Consider the following 19,973-nt stretch of genomic DNA (forward strand, 5'->3'; position numbering starts at 1 on the left):
CTGTCAAATGCCTCCTAACTACCTACAGGGATGATCCATGGTTTTTCTTCTCAGGTATACTAATACGATGTGCTACACTAATAAATGTCTAAAATAGTAATACTTTTATATTCCTAGAAAAAACACAGTTCACATTAATGTGCTACTAGATTTTGTTGCTACTATTCTTATCTTTGTTTTTCAAGACAGGGATTCTCTGTGTAGCCCTGGCTGTCCTGGAACTCACTCCCCAGGCTGGCCTCCAACTCAGAGAACCACCTGACTCTGTCCGGGACTAAAGGCGTGCACCACCACTGCCCAGCTTTTAGCTACTAGTTTATTTACAGTTTTGAGCTTTATTAGGTTTTTGGTGTCTGGATTATACACACTTCAGAAAATAATTCAGAAGTTTTCCTTCTTGTCCCATCTCCTGAAAGAGATTAAATTCCATAAGGACTACATTTTAAATTTTAATATGCAGCTATCTGGACTAAAGTCTTTTAGTGGTGAATCCTTTGAAAACCTGGCTACTGGTGCTAAAGAAATAAGTGTGTCTAGATTTTCTATGGATATATTTTCTAGGATCTGTCTGGCTTGCTTTTTTCTTCAATTGATTTTCTTAAATATTATTTTATTCTTTTATGTGTACATGTCTATGTGAGTAGGTGCCTGCGGAGGTCAGGACAGGATGTTGGACCCCATGGAGCTAGAGTTACAGGTGGTTGTAAGCCACCTGAGGTAGATGCTGGGAACTGAACTTGGGTCCTCTGCAAGGACAGTACAAGCTCTTAACCACTGAGCCAATTCTCCAGCCTTTTTCAGTTGATACATTTTGAGACTATATTATTTCTCCCTTCTGTGTCCTCCCTTCAAACCCTCCCATGTACCCCCTTGTCCTCTTTCAAATTCCTGTCCTCTTTTTCTTTAATTCTTGTTACACACACACACACACACACACACACACACACACACTCCTAATATATAACAATACGACCTGCTCAGTCCATACAATGTTGTTGTGTGTAGTTTTCAGGGCTGGGCTCGTCCCTGGGAAAGACTCTCCCCCACTTTCAGCAGTCCTTGGTTGTGGCTGTCTAGGGCCGAGGCCTCGTGAGCATTGCCCTTCCCCTGTTAGCACGTCTATTGGTGTTGTCCTTGTTCAGGTCATGTGTAGGCGGCCATGTTGGTGAGACAGCATGGGCGTAGCTCTCTGACATTTCTAGGAGACACAATCTCGTGACACACTTGCTGCTCTTCTGGCTCTTACACTCCTTCTGCCCCTTCCACGGTGACTCTGAGCCTCAGGGGCAGGAGTTGAGTTGTAGACGAAGCAGTTGGGACCGGGCTCCACCACTCTTGCATTTGGATCAATCGTTTTCTATGATGGCCTCCAAACTAGGAAAGTAAAAAGTGACCGACCATTGCTGCAGGTGGGCAGGGGGGCAATACAGAATGGAACAGCAGGGTACAAGTGCCCTCATGTAGGAAATGGGGAAATGAGAGGGCTTTAATTAGGGAGGGAGGAGAGGATAAATTCAGGAGGGAGAGAGGTAAAGTAACAGTAAGACATGAGAAAAAGTTATGAGAAATCATACTATTATCTACCTAAAAATGCCTACAACACATGTAAGTTGGTGTACAAATATAAATATATAGCTTAAATGAAATTTTCCCATCTGGCCTGATAATACTCCCCCAAAGAGCCACAGACTATTTAACAAAACCCCCAACACCACACATGAGGGCCCTCCTTTGAGCTGTAGTTAGGGTGGTCCAAGGACTCCCAAACATTGTAGGTTATTGCTATCGCCCCTGGGCGCCTCCCACCCACTAAGAACTATCCAATCCAAAGTCACAAAATTTATACCAATGTTTTTTTCTAAGAGTTTTATAACTTTAGGTCTTATATGTGACTTTTTTCTTTTGAGTTCATTTTCATACATGGTATGTGGGAGGGATCCAACATCACATCAACAAATGCATATTTAGTTGTCCTATCTCCAACTTTGCTGGAGATCAAATAAAGAAGTCTCAGTCAGTAAATGTAGCTCTGAAGTAAACTTTGAAAACAGGAGTAGGCATCCAGGCTTCTTTTTCCTTTCCAAGACTGTTTAGGTTACAGTGGGTCCCTTACAGATAAGCATCAGTTTCAGAAACAATTTGTCAGCTAGGGGCAAGGGTGGTAAGGACTGGGGCTGTAACTCAACGGTAGAGTGTCTACCTGCCATTCACAAGGCCTTTCACAAACCCTAGTCTATGGAAGAGATGCGGGGAGAAGGGGGAGGAGAGAGGGGGAGAGAGAGAATGCAGGGGAGGGGATGGAGAGGAAAAGAAAGATTTGCTAATAACTCCACCCATCCTGATGTGTGCCTGAAGTGGCACGTCACCCTGCCCCACATCCCACCGACAAAGACTCAACTATATGGCCCACTAGACCACGATCCCACGTCCCCTCCTATCTCTGCAGGAGCCTGAAAGTTAGAGTGGGGCTATAGTTCAGAAGGAGAGAAAACAGAAGACCACCACGTTCCACCACAGTGCCCACAGTCACCACGCAACCAGAGAAGGTCAGTAAGAAACCAGGGAGTTCACCACAGAGTTCCAACTGCTGCTCTAGAGATGCGGTCGGAATTCCCATTAGGCTAACTACCTCACTGGGATTTTGGGGGGTCATTATATCACAAAGGCAGCAAGGTCCCTGCCAAATCCAGAGGCCCCTCTTCAAGGGCTTCTTCCTAAACAGATTGCCATGTTTTGTGCTGTTTGATCTGTCTCCCTGGGCACAACTGCTTCAACCAGAGGTGGCTACTTAACCCCAAAGTCACATCTCTCTTACAGCCTTCAGGAGAGGCCTCTGAAGTCTATCATGAGCTATGATCCACAAGGGCACCCTCTGCCGAATATTAATAAGTGATCAAAGTAGACCTTCCCTTTGCTTCCCTGGGAGTTCTGAAGCGATACATCCAGAGCGGTACCCTGGGAGGGGAGCAGCGGAGAAGGCAGTGAAGCAGTACCCGAAGGCCGCAGACGCTGAGGGAGTGGACACAGGACAAAGAGGCAGGCAGTAGAGAGCAGTCAGTCACCAGAAGAACCTGGAAGAGCAGGACGGGAAGGTGCTGTCACCAGCACGGTAGCTGAGCAGAGCTGATGTTCGGCTACCACAGTGACAGGAAATAGAGAGAGCCCCTGCAGCTCCTCAAAGGCAACAAACACCAACCCAGGGCCTGGGAAGCTCAAGGGCACCACAGTGGATTTCCCTTTTTCCTGTGGGGTGTGTGTGTATGTGTGTAAGAGAGAGAGAGACAGACAGACAGACAGAGTGAATGCTACAGTGTAAATAGGCAATTGTGTAAGTAAAATAATTCATAAGATAACTTGGAGGAATACAAGAAAATTTTTAAAGTATTGATTTCCTTTTATAGCAAAAAGCTAAATGGTACCTTCTACATTTGAAGTAGATTATCTGAAAACACACTCTCACCCGTGCATACACATTCATGTGCCTACAGTCTCCTAAGATCTTTTCTGAACTTAAATGATGTTTTATATGACAAGCGATTGGGACTCCACAATTTCCTCAATGAAAATTAATTTTTTCTTTTGTTAATTCATTGTTTTTGGACAGGGTCTTATGCAGCCAGGCTAGCCTAGAATTTATGAGCTGAGGATGACTTTGAATTCCTGACCCTCCTGTCTTTACCTTCCAAGTGCTATGATCAAAGATATGAGCCACCATGTCATACTCAAGCAAACTGTTTTTATTTTTAAAAAGCATGCAATTATGATCATGTATCTCTAGCCCACTCCTCATCCTGAGTCCCAGTGACAGACTAAGGTGCAATTCTATCCAAGTTCACTTTGGGGACAAATGAGTTTACCAGACTTACATACAGAGCAATAGGTGAGGGGTGACAGGCAGGAACATGGGTGACCTTAAAACAGCCACACTGGAAGGTCTACACCCAGCATGATGATGACTCCCACAGGGCTGTGTAGATAGAGTCCCCTCCCCTAATACCCAGAGACCCTGAGGTCATGTGCAATTAGGGCAGAACCACGTACAACTGGCTGGGAGGGGTCTCATGACCTGCTCCCTCCTTCCACGAAAGGTCATACCTCTTCTGTAAGAGCTGACGTGGGTCAGCTGTAACACCTGGAAGTGCAGCCAGGCTGCCGCGGCACTGAAGCACAGGACCAGGACAGCGGCTGTGGCCCCACGACAGGAGAGAACAGCCCCTTCTCCCAGGGCGGGAGTCTGGTCTAGCCTAGCTCTCAAATGCCTGAGTATCAGCTCTTCTGAAATTGGTTTAACCATGTATGTCTAAAGTGTTGCAATCTGATACAATCTTATAATTCCTACCAAAATTCACTCCTGTTTTTTTACTAGACAGTAATGGTCTTCTTGTTTAAGTATGGCAGAAATCATTATTTCAACTTAATAGATAAGGAAAACAGATCAATCGAAAAGGGTGCAATTCTGAAAAGCAATGGCAGAGCCTGAAGCTGACTCTACTGACTTTTACCCTATTAAATCCAAAAAGAACAAATTACAAAAAATTAGATTTCTTGGTAAGATTACAGTTTCTTTCAAATTGAATTTGAAAACTAGCCATATAGAAAAAAAAAATACTTTCTTGACCTTTTCAAGCATTCCTTAAAGAATATGTTTCGGGTATTTTATTATTTATTTTTAATAAATTAATTCTGCTCAGGGTAACCAAATTAATTCTATTGTGACAGCTCTCCAGATTGCTGGATGGCTCAATGCTGTTTGAATCTTAGATGGTCTTTTAATAAAACAAAACAAAAAAACCCAGAGGCAGATATCAGGGTGAAAGCTGAAAGATCAGAGAAGCAGAACAGCCAGCCACTAGTTCTTACCTCTACAAAATCCTCAGCCTAAAGAGAGTGAGTTCCTGGTTCCTCACACCTTATATACTTTCTCTGCCCTGCCGTATTACTTCCTGGGATTAAAGGCTTATGTGCTTCCCAAGCAAAGGCATGAGATCTCAAGTGCTGGGATTAAATAAAGGTGTGTGCCACCACTGCCTGACCTCTATGTCTAATCTAGTGGCTGGCTCTGTCCTCTGATCCTCAGCAAGTTTACTAGGGTACATAATATATCACCACAGCTCAATGGTAAATAAGGTACCTGTTTAACATGGTAAAACATGGTGGAGGCCCTGGGCCTGGCAGAAAAAAACAACAGCAGCAAACAACCTAATGGAATGATTTTTTTTAAAGACAAGGTCTCACTAGTTAACACTGGCTGAGCTGGGATTTACTATGTAGAGCAGGCTAGACTCAAACTCAGCCATCTACATGTCTATGCCTCCAGAGTGCTGATATTAAAGGCATTTGCCACCACACTCAAGCCAGCAATGATGTTTTTCTCCAAAAGTTAAATTCATACTCAAAAGATTGGTAATCTGAATATTTTTTAAATTTCTGAATGCCAGCAAATAAAATCAAAGGAAGAAGGCAGATGGTATTAATCACACATTAAGAGCTTAATTTATAGAACCAGGAATAATTGAATAAGAAAAATAAGCAAAGGTCATAAACTACCCTTGCAAATAAAAGGAGATAAAAATAATTTTTAGCGCTAGAAAAGGCATTCATGGTCTGGCAAGATGAGTCAGTAGATAAAGATGACTGCCATCAAGGCTGGAGGCCTAAGCTGGATCCCTGGAACCCACAGTGGAAGAAGTGACTCCCAAAAGTTGTCCTGCCCTCCAATTGAATGCCATGGCAAATGCAACCCCCCCACCGCCACAGACAGACAGACAGACACACACACACACATACACACACACACACACACACACACACACAAATAAATGCAAAAATAAAAACAGAAAGCTGTTCACAATTCAGAAAATAAAAAGTAACAGTTTGACAAACTGTTTCAGAGAGAGAAAAAACAGGCAACATCACATGGCCAGATGAAAAACCATCTTCTCAGGGTAACAATATGTACCAAAAATATCCATGCATTTTGACCTATTTCTAAGAATTTATCCTACAGAAAAATTCTCACAGTTGCAAAATATCATATACACCAAGAGTCTCTGCAGCGTGGATTATTAAAGCAAAAATCTTACAAGCAATTTAAATCATCAATTAATGGAAGTTTACCTCAGTATATTATGATTCATGGACACAATGAAATAAAGAGCTGTAGACAATACAAAAGAGTAATCATTAAAACATATTGATAAGTAGGGCAGGGCCTATTAATTCCAGTAGAGTCAGGCAGAGTTCTATGAATTTGAGACCAGCCCAGTCTATGTAGTGAGTTCCTGCCTAGAAGACCACATAGTGAGACCCTGTCTCAAAAAAAAATTTTTAATTAAAAAAATAATAAAAGACATTGATAACTGATAAGCAAAAAAGCTGGATACAGATTGTTTATATAATACCTTATTCACTTGTGTTGAAAATGCATGCACATTGCCAGTCGGTGGTGGCACACACCTTTAATCCCAGCACTCGGGAGGCAGATGCAGGCAGATCTCTGTGAGTTCGAGGCCAGACTGGTCTACAGAGTGAGTTCCAGGACATCCTGGGCTATACAGAGAAACCTTGTCTTGAAAAACCGGGAAAAAAATACCCATCATGCAAACCACCAAGCCACCAAACTACCTCGTTCAAAGGCCGGAAGAGGGCCAGTGAGACAGCTGAGCAGGTGAAGGTGTTGCTACCAAAGCCTGACCAGGCTAAATTCAATCCTTGGAGCCCATATGAGCAGGCAGATGAGCTGATGCCCATCTGTAATCCTATCGCTCCTACAAGCCAGGAGGATAGAGACAGAGAACCAGGCAATGCAAGGGCAGCTGGCATAGGACACAGCACTGTAGACATAGTGAGGGACCCTGCTTCCAACAAGGAAGGAGGAAGAACCAACTCTCCAAAGCTGTCCTCTGCTCTCCACAGGGACATGTGGTGGGTCACACACACCTGTACCTCCACACACAAATTACACACACACACACACACACACACACGACTCAACACACACACACACACACCTGTACCTCCACAACAAAACAACACACACACACCACACCTTCACACACACACACACACACCTAGACCTTCACACACACACACACACACACATACACACACCCTCACACACACATACACACACACACCTGTACCTTCACACACACACACACACACACCTGTACCTCCACACACAAATTACACACACACCTACACCCTCACACACACACCTAGACCTTCACACACACACACACACACACCTGTACCTTCACACACACACACACACACACACCTACACCTTCACACACACACACACACACACCTAGACCTTCACACACACCTGTACCTCCACACACAAATTACACACACACACCTACACCCTCACACACACACCTAGACCTTCACACACACACACACACACACCTGTACCTTCACACACAAATTACACACACACACCTGTACCTTTACACACACACACACACACCTACACCTTCACACACAAATTACAAACACACACAGACACACACACACACACACACACACACACACACACACGAACACTCAGGGGCACTGTACCCTCAAGAGTTAGAGGTAAAGAGACAGACTTATGAAATAGTCTCTGTACCTTTAGAGTTCTCTCCATGTGCATATTTCATCTATTCAAATATGTAACTTTCAATCTTATTAATTTCTAAACACAAAGAAACTACATATGAGTGATAATGAAAATGTATTATGCTCTATGTTTTATATGAAAATGCCTCTGGTTAATGATATTAAAAACCTGCCCAGTATTCTTCAAGGAGCTAGGTTTCAAAACCAAATTTTAAAATGTTTTTGAAAGGTTTTAAAAGGAAAATAAAATGTTTTATAACTCAAAGCACAAAACAACACAGAAATAAGTTAAATTTTCAGTTAAATATTATTACATATAACACAACATTGCTTACGCCATATTAAATAGGAGAAAAAGTTTTACACTATTTACTTAGAGAATATAAAGTGGAACAACAGTAATAGCTAATATTATTCGGAGCTAATTGCTTCTGGTTAATAATTTTCTAAGAGCTATAAAAGTGTCCACCGATGACTGGTGTGTGTGTGTGTGTGTGTGTGTGTGTGTGTGTGTGTGTGTGTGATGAGCAGGTAGAGGGACAACTTGTGGCAGTTGCTTCTCTTTCCATTTGGTGGATCCCAGGGATCACTTGGGTCATCAGGTAAACACATCTCACCAGCCCTATTAATTCATTTAGAAATAAATCTATTGTATGTTTATATAAATAAAAATTATGGAAAATAGTGTTGCACATCATGTAGCTTTTGAAAACCTCCTGACAAAACTAAGAGTGAAAATATTGAATCCTGGAGGCTGGAAAGATGGCTCCACGGTTGAGAGCATTGGCTGCTCTTACCGAGGGCCTGGGTTCAGATCCAAGCACCCACATAGAGGGAGAGGCTCACAGGCAGCCTGGGTCTGTACTGAGGAAAGCAACTCCATACTTCCCTGAGGTCATCAATGCCCTGGCCTCCTCTTAGAGATCAGCTAGCTCTCATCCTGCCCAGAACAGGCCATTGGATGTCCATCCCTCTGGTGCTCTTACTACACACAAAAACATTTTTTTGGGTTTTGAGGGGCATTTAAAAAAAAAAAAAAACAAGCTCTTACTTTGTTGCCCAGGCTGGCCTTGAACTTGTGGTTATCCTCCTGCCTCAGCCTACCAAATGCTGGGATTATAAGCATGAGCCAACATATCTGACTAGAAGACACTTCTCTGCACTATTCAGTCTACACAGAATGCTGCCTTCAGTCCTTAAATGTTCCACGAGTAATAAATTCCTTATCAGATGTTAAACGTTTTATAAATTGATACCTCTTAATGAGTACTGAACTTACTGAAGATAATGCAATAGATCCGAAGCCAGTTGAAACTGGATCCAATTGTACAAAAGGTAGTAAGTTATACAGTAGGCCTAACACTTCACACAGCAAATATAAACTGTTTAGTAAGCTAAAAATAAATGTCTATTTCAACTTTCACTTTTAATCATAAACCCGTAATAAATTCCAGACAGATCAACTGCTTTTATAAATGGAGAGAGTTGACCCTGTTCATCACAGATTCCCAGGGCCTCCCTTGGGGCTGGTGTGCAGCCAACTTGGAAAATGCTGCCGAACAGAAAACAAACTAACTCAACTTCCAACCCTGCTGCTCACTATTGTGCAACCCTGGGCAAGAGTTTTGGTGTCTCTGTCCTTCATATCCAGTTTATAAAGGTCGAGTGATTCAAAATAACACCAAAAACATGAGCATAAAGTTCCGTATAATTTGGCACAAGGAATGTGGCAGAGGAGCCTCCACCTGAAGTTCAGCACTTGGACGCTGAGGCAAGGGGACTGTCACAAGTTTGAGGCCAGCCTGGGCTACAGAGTAAGACTCTGTCTCAAAATGAAAACAAAACAAAACAAAAAAAATAACCTAAGTAATCAAGATTAGAAAGCTGCTGTCATCCACGATGCTCTTCTTCAAGTATGCTTAGCATTAATATTTTAGTGCTAAGAACAATGTCATTTCTCTCAGTAACCATCTTTATTTAATAAAGTGGACTAAATTATAAGAGCATACATTTTTCCTTGGGGCCTCAGTAAAATTGTTTTATTTTGGTATGGGGAAAAGTTGCAGCCCATAAGCACATCTCTTTTTCCTGAATTGGCCCTTTTACCAAAAAAGGCCTGGCTGGCATCTCTGCCTGATGGGATATGGGAAATTCCCTTTCACTGTTACTGTCAAGAAAACTAAGGAAGAGACAAGGCCAGGAATCCGTGAAGGGCTGGCCTGGGAGAATGCGGGCAGGAGGGCATGCTCCCGAGCTCAGACGGGGACTTGGAGTGGAAGAGCCATGGTGTGACACTAAGCAAAGCATACTTGCCACTTGTCTCCAAAACAGTGGTACCACCCCTTCCACACTAATAAAAACATTACGATGAGGTGACAGACACAAAGCTCCTAGATATCAACTATACGATAGCTAGACTGTAAATCCTTGATCTTCTTTACCTCTTTCTCTCACAAAGCTATGATAGGGCTGGGATGTAGCTCAGCAGTAGAATGTTGGCCTAGCATGTACAAAGCCTTAGAATCCATCCCCAGAGACCACAACAGACACATCTGAAGCTTTACTTTCCCTGACTTTTCTAACAGTACTTCTCCCCCTGGCCCAGGAGGAGAACCCTTCAGGTTCAAGGAGAGGTTAGAGGATAAGAACTTGTCCATCATATACTAGTCCATCTAATTGCCAGGTACATGTTACACGCTCCATTCTACTCAGCAAACCTATAACTAGCACCATCCCTCTCCACTCATTTTCCTGCAAGGACTCACAGACAAGGCTCAGTACTCTTTGAAGAGCCGTTCCCATAGAATGACCAGAGCTTCTGGGAGCTGCACGATGCTGCCATGCTACCCTTAAGTTCCCGTCACACTTCCACTACAATGGCTGAACTTAGACCCACACTGCCCATGATGGTTAACCTAGATTATCATCTTGACAGGACCTAGACTCAACTAGGAGACAAGCCTCTGAACATGCCTGTGGGATAAGACTGGGTCAGCTTCTGGGCATGCCTGTGAAGGTTAACGGAGGTGAAACGATCCCCTTAACTGTGGGCAGCACCCTTCTATAGGCTGGGTTCCAGGACTAAACAAAAAAGAAAGTGAGCTGAACTTCAACCTTCTCTCTGCTTCTGCCTATGGCCATAGGTGAGCACTTATCACAAGCTCTCACTGCCATGACAGCCTACCCTCTCAAACTGGCAGCCAAATGAGCCTGCCTGCCTGCCTTCCTGCCTGCCTGCCTGCCTGCCTGCCTTCCTTCCTGCCTGCCTGCCTGCCTGCCTTCCTTCCTGCCTGCCTGCCTGCCTGCCTGCCTTCCTTCCTGCCTGCCTGCCTGCCTTCCTTCCTGCCTGCCTGCCTGCCTTCCTGCCTGCCTTCCTGCCTGTCCTGCCTGCCTGCCTCCTTCCTGCCTGCCTCTCCTGCCTGCCTTCCTTCCTGCCTGCCTGCCTGCCTTCCTGCCTGCCTTCCTGCCTTCCTGCCTGCCTTCCTTCCTGCCTGCCTTCCTTCCTGCCTGCCTCCTGCCTCCCTCCCCCTGCCTTCCTTCCTGCCTGCCCCCCCCCCCCCCCCCCCCCCCCCCCCCCCCCTGCCTCCCCTCCTGCCCCCCTGCCTGCCTCCTCCTGCCTTCCTTCCTGCCTGCCTGCCTGCCTTCCTGCCTGCCTTCCTTCCTGCCTGCCTGCCTGCCTCCTTCCTGCCTCCTCCTCCTCCTGCCTCCTTCCCTGCCTGCCTCCTCCTTCCTGCCTGCCTTCCTCCTCCTGCCCCCCCCCCCCCCCCCCCCCCCCCCCCCCCCCCCCCCCCCCCCCCCCCCCCCCCCCCCCCCCCCCCCCCCCCTGCCTGCCCCCCTCCTGCCTGCCTGCCTTCCTGCCTGCCTGCCTTCCTTCCTGCCTGCCTGCCTTCCTTCCTGCCTGCCTGTCCTGCCTGCCTGCCTGCCTGCCCTGCCTTCCTTCCTGCCTGCCTGCCTTCAGCTGCTTTGGTCAGATCCTTTACTTCGGTAAGACAAGGAACTAGTAGAGCTATGGGGACAAATTTAACTGTCTTCCACTCTGTCTATCACAACAGACTTACACACAAAACTAGAGTACAAACAAAACTTCCGAAGTGCTAATGTGAAGACATGAAGCTGCTCATACTTGTTAATCTCGGACGCTCAGGTATGAGGAACTAAATAATGCATGTAGTTTCAATTTACAAATCAAGTCTCATACTGTTCATTGAGTTGGCTCAAGGCTGAAGCATGTGGGGCCCTGGCTAGTACAGGAAGTGATGGGTGGCCCTGGTTTACAAGCAGTTCCTTGTTGTACCTCTTTCGATCCCCACTGCTTTGCTGCCTTCAGTAACGGAAGCTCTTAGACTATGAACTCATCAAATAATCCTCACTTCGCCTGGCCTCCCGGAAGAGTGGATTCGTGGCTTCCCCTTGCTGTATGAGCCTACAGCTTCTATTAGACTCATGCGGTTTTCTTCACTTTCACCCTCTAGATAGCTAAGGCTGGCTTCAAATTCATAGTCTTCCTGACTCAGCTCCTAAATGCTGCAATTACAGGTGTGCACCACCACACCTGTATTCTACTCTAAATCTTCCCATATTCATGTCTTTCCATTTTTTCATGCTGTTTAGTCCATTTATTATTTTTACTTGGGGAATATATCATTCTGTAAACATTATTATTCTTTGTAATGATGGCTTGGTAATACATATCTATGTATTTTTATAATCTTTTTTAAAAATTATACATATACATATATATTATATAATATATATTTCTATTTAGTATTGATATATTAATATTATACAAATATAATATATTAATATATAAAAATAATATTATATATTAATATTATATAAAGCATATAAAACATATATTATATTATGTATAATATTATACATGTATTATATATTAATGTTATATAAAATATAATATTATATAAAAGTAAATATAATGTATTATAGTATATAAAATATAAAAAACATGTATATGATAGTATAAAATTATACATATATATGTATATATAAATAACAGCAGTTTCTCAACCTGTGGGTCATGACCCCATTGGGGTCAAATGACTCTTCACAGGGGTCGTCTAAGACAATCAGAAAACAGAGGTATTTACATTATGATACATAACAGTAGCAAAATTATGGTTATGAAGTAGCAACGAAAAGAATTTTATGGTTGGAGGTCAGCACACCATGAGGAACTGTATTAAAGGGTCGCAGCATTAGGAAGGTGGAGAACCTGTTATAATGTGTGCGTGCACATTCAGAGGCCAGGAGGGGACATCAGGTGTCTTCTTCTATTGATTTCTTTATTCCCTTGAGACAGAGTCTCTCCCTGAACCTGAAGCTTGCTGTTCAGCTAGACTGACTGACCACTGAACTCCTGGGATCTGCTGGTCTCTGCCCTCCAACGCTGGGGTCAAAGGTGTGTGTGGCCAGCCACACCTGGCTTTTACATCAGCACTATGGACCCAAACTTGGGTTCTCATACTTGCACAGGAAGCACCCTGACAAACTAAGCCATCTCCCCAGTCCATATTTGTACATTTTAAAATGCAAACTCCATCTGTTCACTAAACAGAGATGTACTGAGCACCAAATATGTGCCATCACTAAAGCCATAATGAAGTTCATCTGTAGCACAAATTCTAATTGGTCTTAATAATAAAAACCCAGAGTCAGATATCGGGGTAAATGCTGAAAGATCAGAAAGACAAAGGAGCAAGCCACAGCCACCTCTTACCTCGCCAACTCCTCAGCCTGAAAGGGACTGAAGCTCCTGACTCAGCAGCCTTATGCTCCTCTCTCCACCCAGCCACATCACTTCCTGTTTCCTCCTCCCTAGTGCTGGGATTAAAGGCATGTGCCTCCCAAGTATTGGGATCAAAGCCATGAGATCACAAATGCTGAGATTAAAGGTATGTGCCACCACTGCCTGGCCTCTATGGCTAACTAGTGGCTAGCTCCACACTCTGATCTCCAGGCAAGCTTTATTTATTAGAGCACAAACAAAATATCACCACATTCATCTTACTCGGCTCACAGTCTATATATTGGAATAGACAATGATAATATAGTCTACCCACTAGACTACAAAAAATAGCAAACAGAATTTATCTTGAAGTGGTAGTTAGCAAAAACACAGAGCACAAGAAAATAAATACTTAAAATAGCAAAATACACTCAAAGTACAGTTTTTTTAAAAAAGGAGAAAACAGCCCCCTTCTATTGATGAACTATATCTATAATTTAGAATTATAACAACAATAAGTATTTCCAAACCTCACATCCACTGTATTATTCGTTTCATGGTCAAACACTTCAAAAGCCTCTTTGATCTTCTTATGGAATTCTGCCACTATTACCTCTGCAAAACACAAAGTCAACAAAATTACCTTAATTATTAGTTCAAAACAAAAATCCCAACAACCTAACTAGAAATCCTTTTGGGTTTTTGTTTGTTTTGTCTGACCATCTATCTGTCCGTCTGTCTGTTTTGAGACAGGGTCTCACTGTCGAGTTATGTAGACCAAGCTGTCTTTCCATTTCCTTAATGCTGAGACTCCGGGCATATGCCATTATGTCTGACTAACGTAGAGAGCTAAATAAGGAAGAACTTAAAGAGCCATTCTTGGTCCCTGTATAAATCATATGCATGCTAACTCCCTCTGGAAATGTCCAAGAACAGATCTTACAAAAGCAAGTTAAAGAAGGAACGGGCTATTCTGGTATAGTTCCTCACACTGGGGAAGTCATGGCGCCAAACATTTTTTTCTGAGGTATAACAGTAAACTTATTTGAATGTTCATCTTGTGTGTGTGTGTGTGTGTGTGTGTGTGTGGTGTGTGTGTGTGTGTGCGCGTGTGCACTCATGCCCACACCAAATGTGATGCTTACAGTTTCAGATAGACTGGCTGCCTATACCCCAGAACCTGCCTGTCTCTGCCCTCCACTGCTGGAGTTACAGATGTGCCCTGCTGCCCCTGGCTTTTCTGTGTTTGCTAGGGATTCAAATCCAGGTCCTCTTGTTTGTACCACCTCTTGCTGCTCAGTCACTGAGACATCTCCCCACTGAGCAATCCCTGCAGCCCCTAATTTTGGTTGTAAATACAATGTACGTACACTAAAAGCCACCACCCAGATCTCACCTGGAGACCTGCCAGCCTACCCTCTAGCTAACGTGGTTTAGATGCCATCCTAGCTCAACAAGAAGAGTAAACCCAAGACAACAAACACCATCTAGTTATTAGGCTGCTTATCACCTTTGTTCTGTTCCTGAGGAGGGTTGAAGGTGGATGAGAGGCATATAAACCCTCCTGTGCATCCTTCACACACCTTTAAACAAGAGTGTGATTAAAACTCACTTACATGAAACAGTGAAGTAGTTAATAAACATTATTGAGAACGTACTACATTCCAGACACTAACAAGGTCATAGTAAGAAGTAAAAACAGACAAAAGTTCTTGCCCCACAGCTATTTTTACTGGAAAGATATATAAATGTCTGCATTTTTGCTGACATATACAGTAGGTTGCATGACCTTAAACACAGAAAAAAAGAAAAAAAGTAAGAGATATGAAGAGTCCCGGTGAGAATGCCACCTTAGTGACAAGGTGACAGGGCACAGCTGCCAGACAGGAAGAACCCATCTGCAGTATCTCCGGAAAGGTTTCAGACAGAGGGAAAAGAGAGTGCAGACGAGCAGGCTAACTAATGATCAGACGGCTGTGAGCTGCTGGGTGGGAGCTGAATCCTTTAAGAATTTTGAACTTCCTCTGAATGCAATGAGAAACCACTGGAAGGTTCTAGGCTCTATGGTGACCTGATCTTCTTGTTGGCTGTCACTGTGTTGAGAAGACACTGGAAGGGAAAGGTGGTCACAGAGACCAGTGCGGAGGCTGCTTCAGTATCTCTTTCAGACATGGTCAATGGTGTCTTAGCTAAGGTCTCTAGTGCTGTGAGGAGACACCATGACAACAGCAACTCTTGGAAGGAAAACATTTATTTGGGGCTGGCTCACAGTTTCAGTCCATATGAGAAGCATGGCAACATGTAGGCAGACGTGGTGCTGGAGAAGGAGCTGAGAGTCCTACATCTGATCCACCAGCAGCAGAAGGAGTCAGCCACATTAGGCCTAGCTTGAGCATATAAAACCTCAATGCCCACCTCCACAATGACACGCCTACTCCAACAAGGCCACACCTCTTAATAGTGCCATTCCCTATGCGCCAAGGCTTCAAATAATGAGTCTATGGGGGCCATGCCTATTCAAACCACCACACGGGCTGAGACTAGAAGGGGAACCATGGACATAAAAGGAAATTCTGGTTAAGATCACTAATGCGTGCTGACAGATTTGATGGGAGTGAGGGGCAAGACTGACTTCAAAGTGTTTCAACGAGTAAAAGAAGGAGAACTAGAGATACAGCTTAGTGATGGAACACAGGTGAGAGGCTACAGTGCCCCCCATAAAAGGGGGGCGCATTATCAAGTCTCAAATTTTTACACTGGCACAGCCATGTATTCAAGTCTCAAAGTTTATGAAGCAATACATACAACAGGATACCCAGAAAGGAAGAGAAAGATAAAGTGTGAGCACAGTTTATCACAAATATAAAACCACCAAATATGGAGTGAGACCTCATACCTGCCCCACCTTAGGTAGGGGCCACAGGAAGAAATAATAATCTAAAAGTCAAAAGAAAAAATGGGAAGTTTTTCTAACCCTCATTCTCTTTACTCCAATGTAACCACCAATCATTATGTCCTGTCTCCTCCAATCCTTCTTTCTATGGACCCAGATACATGGTCTTTCATTCTCGACATTCATTCACTCAGGAAGTAGTTACTGGGTAAGTACGAGGTATCTGGTTCCAGGCCAGGTGCTTTATAAACACATAGAGCTAAATACTTCCTTCTTAGAACTGAAGAAACCAAGGCTCATTGCGGTTCAGCAACTCACCCAAGGTCAGAGTTTATTAAGGGGCAGAGCAGGATGGAACCCAGATCTTTCCCACTGAACCCTGTTCCCCACTAAATCTCACTCCACCTGATTATTAGTATTCCTAACATAAGGACTATAACCTGTAGTTCCTTCCTTTAAATGCTCTTTTCCAGACTGCAGCATAATCTCCCATCTTTAGTAGCACCACAGGAATACAACAGGATTTACTGACATAATTAAATTTTACTATAACATGGCAATGAAAAGCTTGCTAATTTTATAAACAAAACAGGAATGTTGCTCCATTACTTCAATTTACACTTCTCTGATTACACATGAATCTCGATAATAGTCCATGTGTTTGTTTGCCAGCTGTTCTCAGTTATTAATTGTCAGCTCATGTTCTCTACACACTCAGTCCCGACCAGGATCTTCTCTTACTTCTTAACCATTTGTGTGAGCTCCCCGGAAAGCAAGACTGCGCCCGGCAAAAGCACTGCCAACAAGTTTCAAGGTCACTTGTTGAATTTGGTTTTGTAAAATGAGAACAGATGTTCCTGCTAACTAGCCAATACCAGCGGCAGGGCAAAGGATACGGGAGAGTTTAAATTAGCTAAAATCACCTAAAAATCTTTACCTTCTCCCCCCAGAATTAGTTACTCGGCATTGTTCTGTAATCTTTCACTCAAGGATAACTTGTAAGTAGTCTTTCTTCTCAAAAGATACTGCACTGTAAGTTACTCAGCATTGTTCTGTAATCTTTCACTCAAAGATAACTTATAAGTAGTCTTTCTTCTCAGAAGATACTGCACGGTACAGTCTGTGTGATTGCTTGACAATCAATTGGAGGTCTTTATCAACTCTGTCATTGTGGATATTCAGAATATTTTCAATAGTGAGCAATTCCGTCCAGTTCACTCTTGTGCATTCATCATCTGCCTCACTGGAATTCAATGGTGGAGGAGGCTGGGGAGATGGCTGAGTCAGCAAAGTGCTCCCTGAGAAGCATGAGGACCTGAGTTCAATCCCCAGCACCCACAGAAAAACTCACCACGGCAGCAATGCTCGTAATCTCAGTGCTCAGAGGCAGCAGACACAAGAGGTCCCTAGGGCTTGCTCACCAGCACTCTAGCCATATCAGTGAGCTCCAAGTGGACAGCAACTGAGGAAGATGCCAATGTTGGCTTCTGGCCTTCTCTCTCTCTCTCTCTCTCTCTCTCTCTCTCTCTCTCTCTCTCTCTCTCACACACACACACACACACACACACACACACACACACACGATCATGAATTCGAGCGCGCGCGCGCACACACACATTCCAGCATACACATACAGACAAATGTCTATGCACATGCACACAAAGAAGGTGGAAGACTGGCCAGGCAGTGGTGGCACACACCTTTAATCCCAGCACTCAGGAGGCAGAGCCAGGCAGATCTCTGTAAATTCGGGGCCAGCCTGGTCTACAGAGTGAGATCTAGGACAGGCACCAAAACTACACAGAGAAACCCTGTCTCAAAAAACAAAGAGAGAGAGAGAGAGAGAGAGAGAGAGAGAGAGAGAGAGAGAGAGAGAGAGAGAGAGAAGGAAGAAAAGAAGAAAGAAAGAAAGAAAGAAAGAAAGAAAGAAAGAAAGAAAGAAAGAAAGAAAGAAAGAAAGAAAGAAAGAAAGAAAGAAAGAAAGAAAATGTTGTTGAGAGGTTTCACATCCCCCAGGCTGACCTCAAACTGACTATACAGCAGAGAATGACCTTGAACTTCTGATCTTCTTTCCACCACCTCCTGAGTACTGGGAGTTCATGCAAGTGGCACCACACCTGATTTATACAGTGTAGGTGTCAGGGATCTACCCACTACTTCACACATGCCAGGAAAGTACTCTAGCAACCGACCTACATCCCTAGCCCCAGGAAAGTCCACATTAGTCATAACCATCAGAAATCAGCTAGAGAGCCCACTTTTACCCACTCCGGAAAGGAATTCAGGGAGCTACTGGAGAAATGGATTGATAGTCCAGAAACCCAAAGAGCTGGCATTTATCTTCAAGTGCAACCAGTTGGGACCGAGGGGCTGGTGACTCTAAAGACTGTAACGCTCATGATCACACGTCAGCCACTTCTGCTCCTGTGCAGCTTTTAGCCTTTTAGCAGCAGCCAAGCTCGTTGCATGGCTCTGACAACAGGCACTGTGCATAGATAAAGCCTTTATCATTATTCTAATAGGCATTGTTTTTTCTGTTTGTTGGGAGACAAGCCCTCATTATGTAGCCCAAGTAGGTCTGTAACTTCAAACTCCTCCTGCACCAACCCTCTGATTGCTGGGATTACAGGCATAAATTACCACACCCCCTCTTGGAATTATTATGAAGTAATTAATATAAGAAAGCTCAGCAAGAGTGGGGGGTGGTCCTCGGGTGGCTGAGGCAGGCAGATCTCTGTGAGTTGTCTCAAAAACCCCCAAAAAAAGAAAGCTAAGCTGAATTAATAAACCATTTTTATATTAGCAGAAATACTTAAGTTATATTTGTCAGTTACAAACTTATAATTTTAATAATTGCAATTTTTTTTACTAGTTTCAAAATGTTTTCACATTTTTTGTTTGTTTTTTGTTTTTTGTTTTTCGAGACAGGGTTTCTCTGTATAGTTTTGGTGCCTGTCCTGGATCTCACTCTGTAGCCCACGCTGGCCTCGAACTCACAGAGATCCGCCTGGCTCTGCCTCCCGAGTACTGGGATTAAAGGTGTGCGCCACCAATGCCCAGCTGTTTTCACATTTTTTGAGTGAAGTTTTTCATTGGTGGAATACTATCAAAACTTAAGAGACTTATACAAAAATTTATATTAAGAATGGAATCTTGGGCTGGGCGGTGGTGGCCCATGACAAAACAAGATCAGGACAGGCTCTAAAACTACACAGAGGAAACCCTGTCTTGAAAAACCAAAAAAAAAAAAAAAAAAAAAAAAAAAAGAATTGAATCTTGGGCCAGACATTGTGGCCCCACCCCTTTAGCAGATCTCTGTGAGTTCGAGGCCATCCTGGTCTACAGAGTGAGTTCCAAGACAGCCAGAGCTACACAGTAAGACCCTGTCTCAAGGGAAATATATTGAACTTCAATCACAGTTAGTGGCACACATTTGTATCCCAGCACTCAGGAGGTAGAGGCAAAAGGATCAAGCATTCAAAGTCCTCCTCAGCTACATAGTGAGGCCTTAGCTTAAAAAAATAATAATAATGATTACCTTTTTATTAAGTGTGTGGGCATGTGTCTTTCTGAGTGCAGGTGACCACAGATCCAGAAGAGCATCTCCAGTGCCCTGGATGGATTCACAGGCAGCTGTGAACTCCCTGAGGGGTGCTGAGAGGCAAACTTGAGTCCTCTGAAAGAGCAGCAAATGCTCTAATCCCCGAGCCTTCTTTCCAGCCCAGAAAGTAAATT

General features: G+C 43.7%; 1 protein-coding gene across 2 annotated transcripts in view; it reads right to left on the bottom strand.

The window, feature by feature from the left end:
- The window catches only part of Efcab2 (EF-hand calcium binding domain 2), a 104,268-nt gene that overhangs the window by 54,293 nt on the left and 30,002 nt on the right, over positions 1–19,973 (bottom strand). The window contains exon 2 of one of the 2 annotated variants that reach the window (XM_028865495.2): positions 13,876–13,960. In XM_028865495.2, coding sequence (XP_028721328.1) covers positions 13,876–13,960 — 85 coding nt within the window. Of the gene's footprint in view, positions 1–6,117; positions 6,153–13,875; positions 13,961–19,973 lie in introns of those variants that run through there. The other variant, XM_028865493.2, reaches the window with a different exon arrangement.

Source organism: Peromyscus leucopus, chromosome 15 (assembly GCF_004664715.2).
Source record: "Peromyscus leucopus breed LL Stock chromosome 15, UCI_PerLeu_2.1, whole genome shotgun sequence".
NCBI classification, from domain to species: domain Eukaryota; kingdom Metazoa; phylum Chordata; class Mammalia; order Rodentia; family Cricetidae; genus Peromyscus; species Peromyscus leucopus.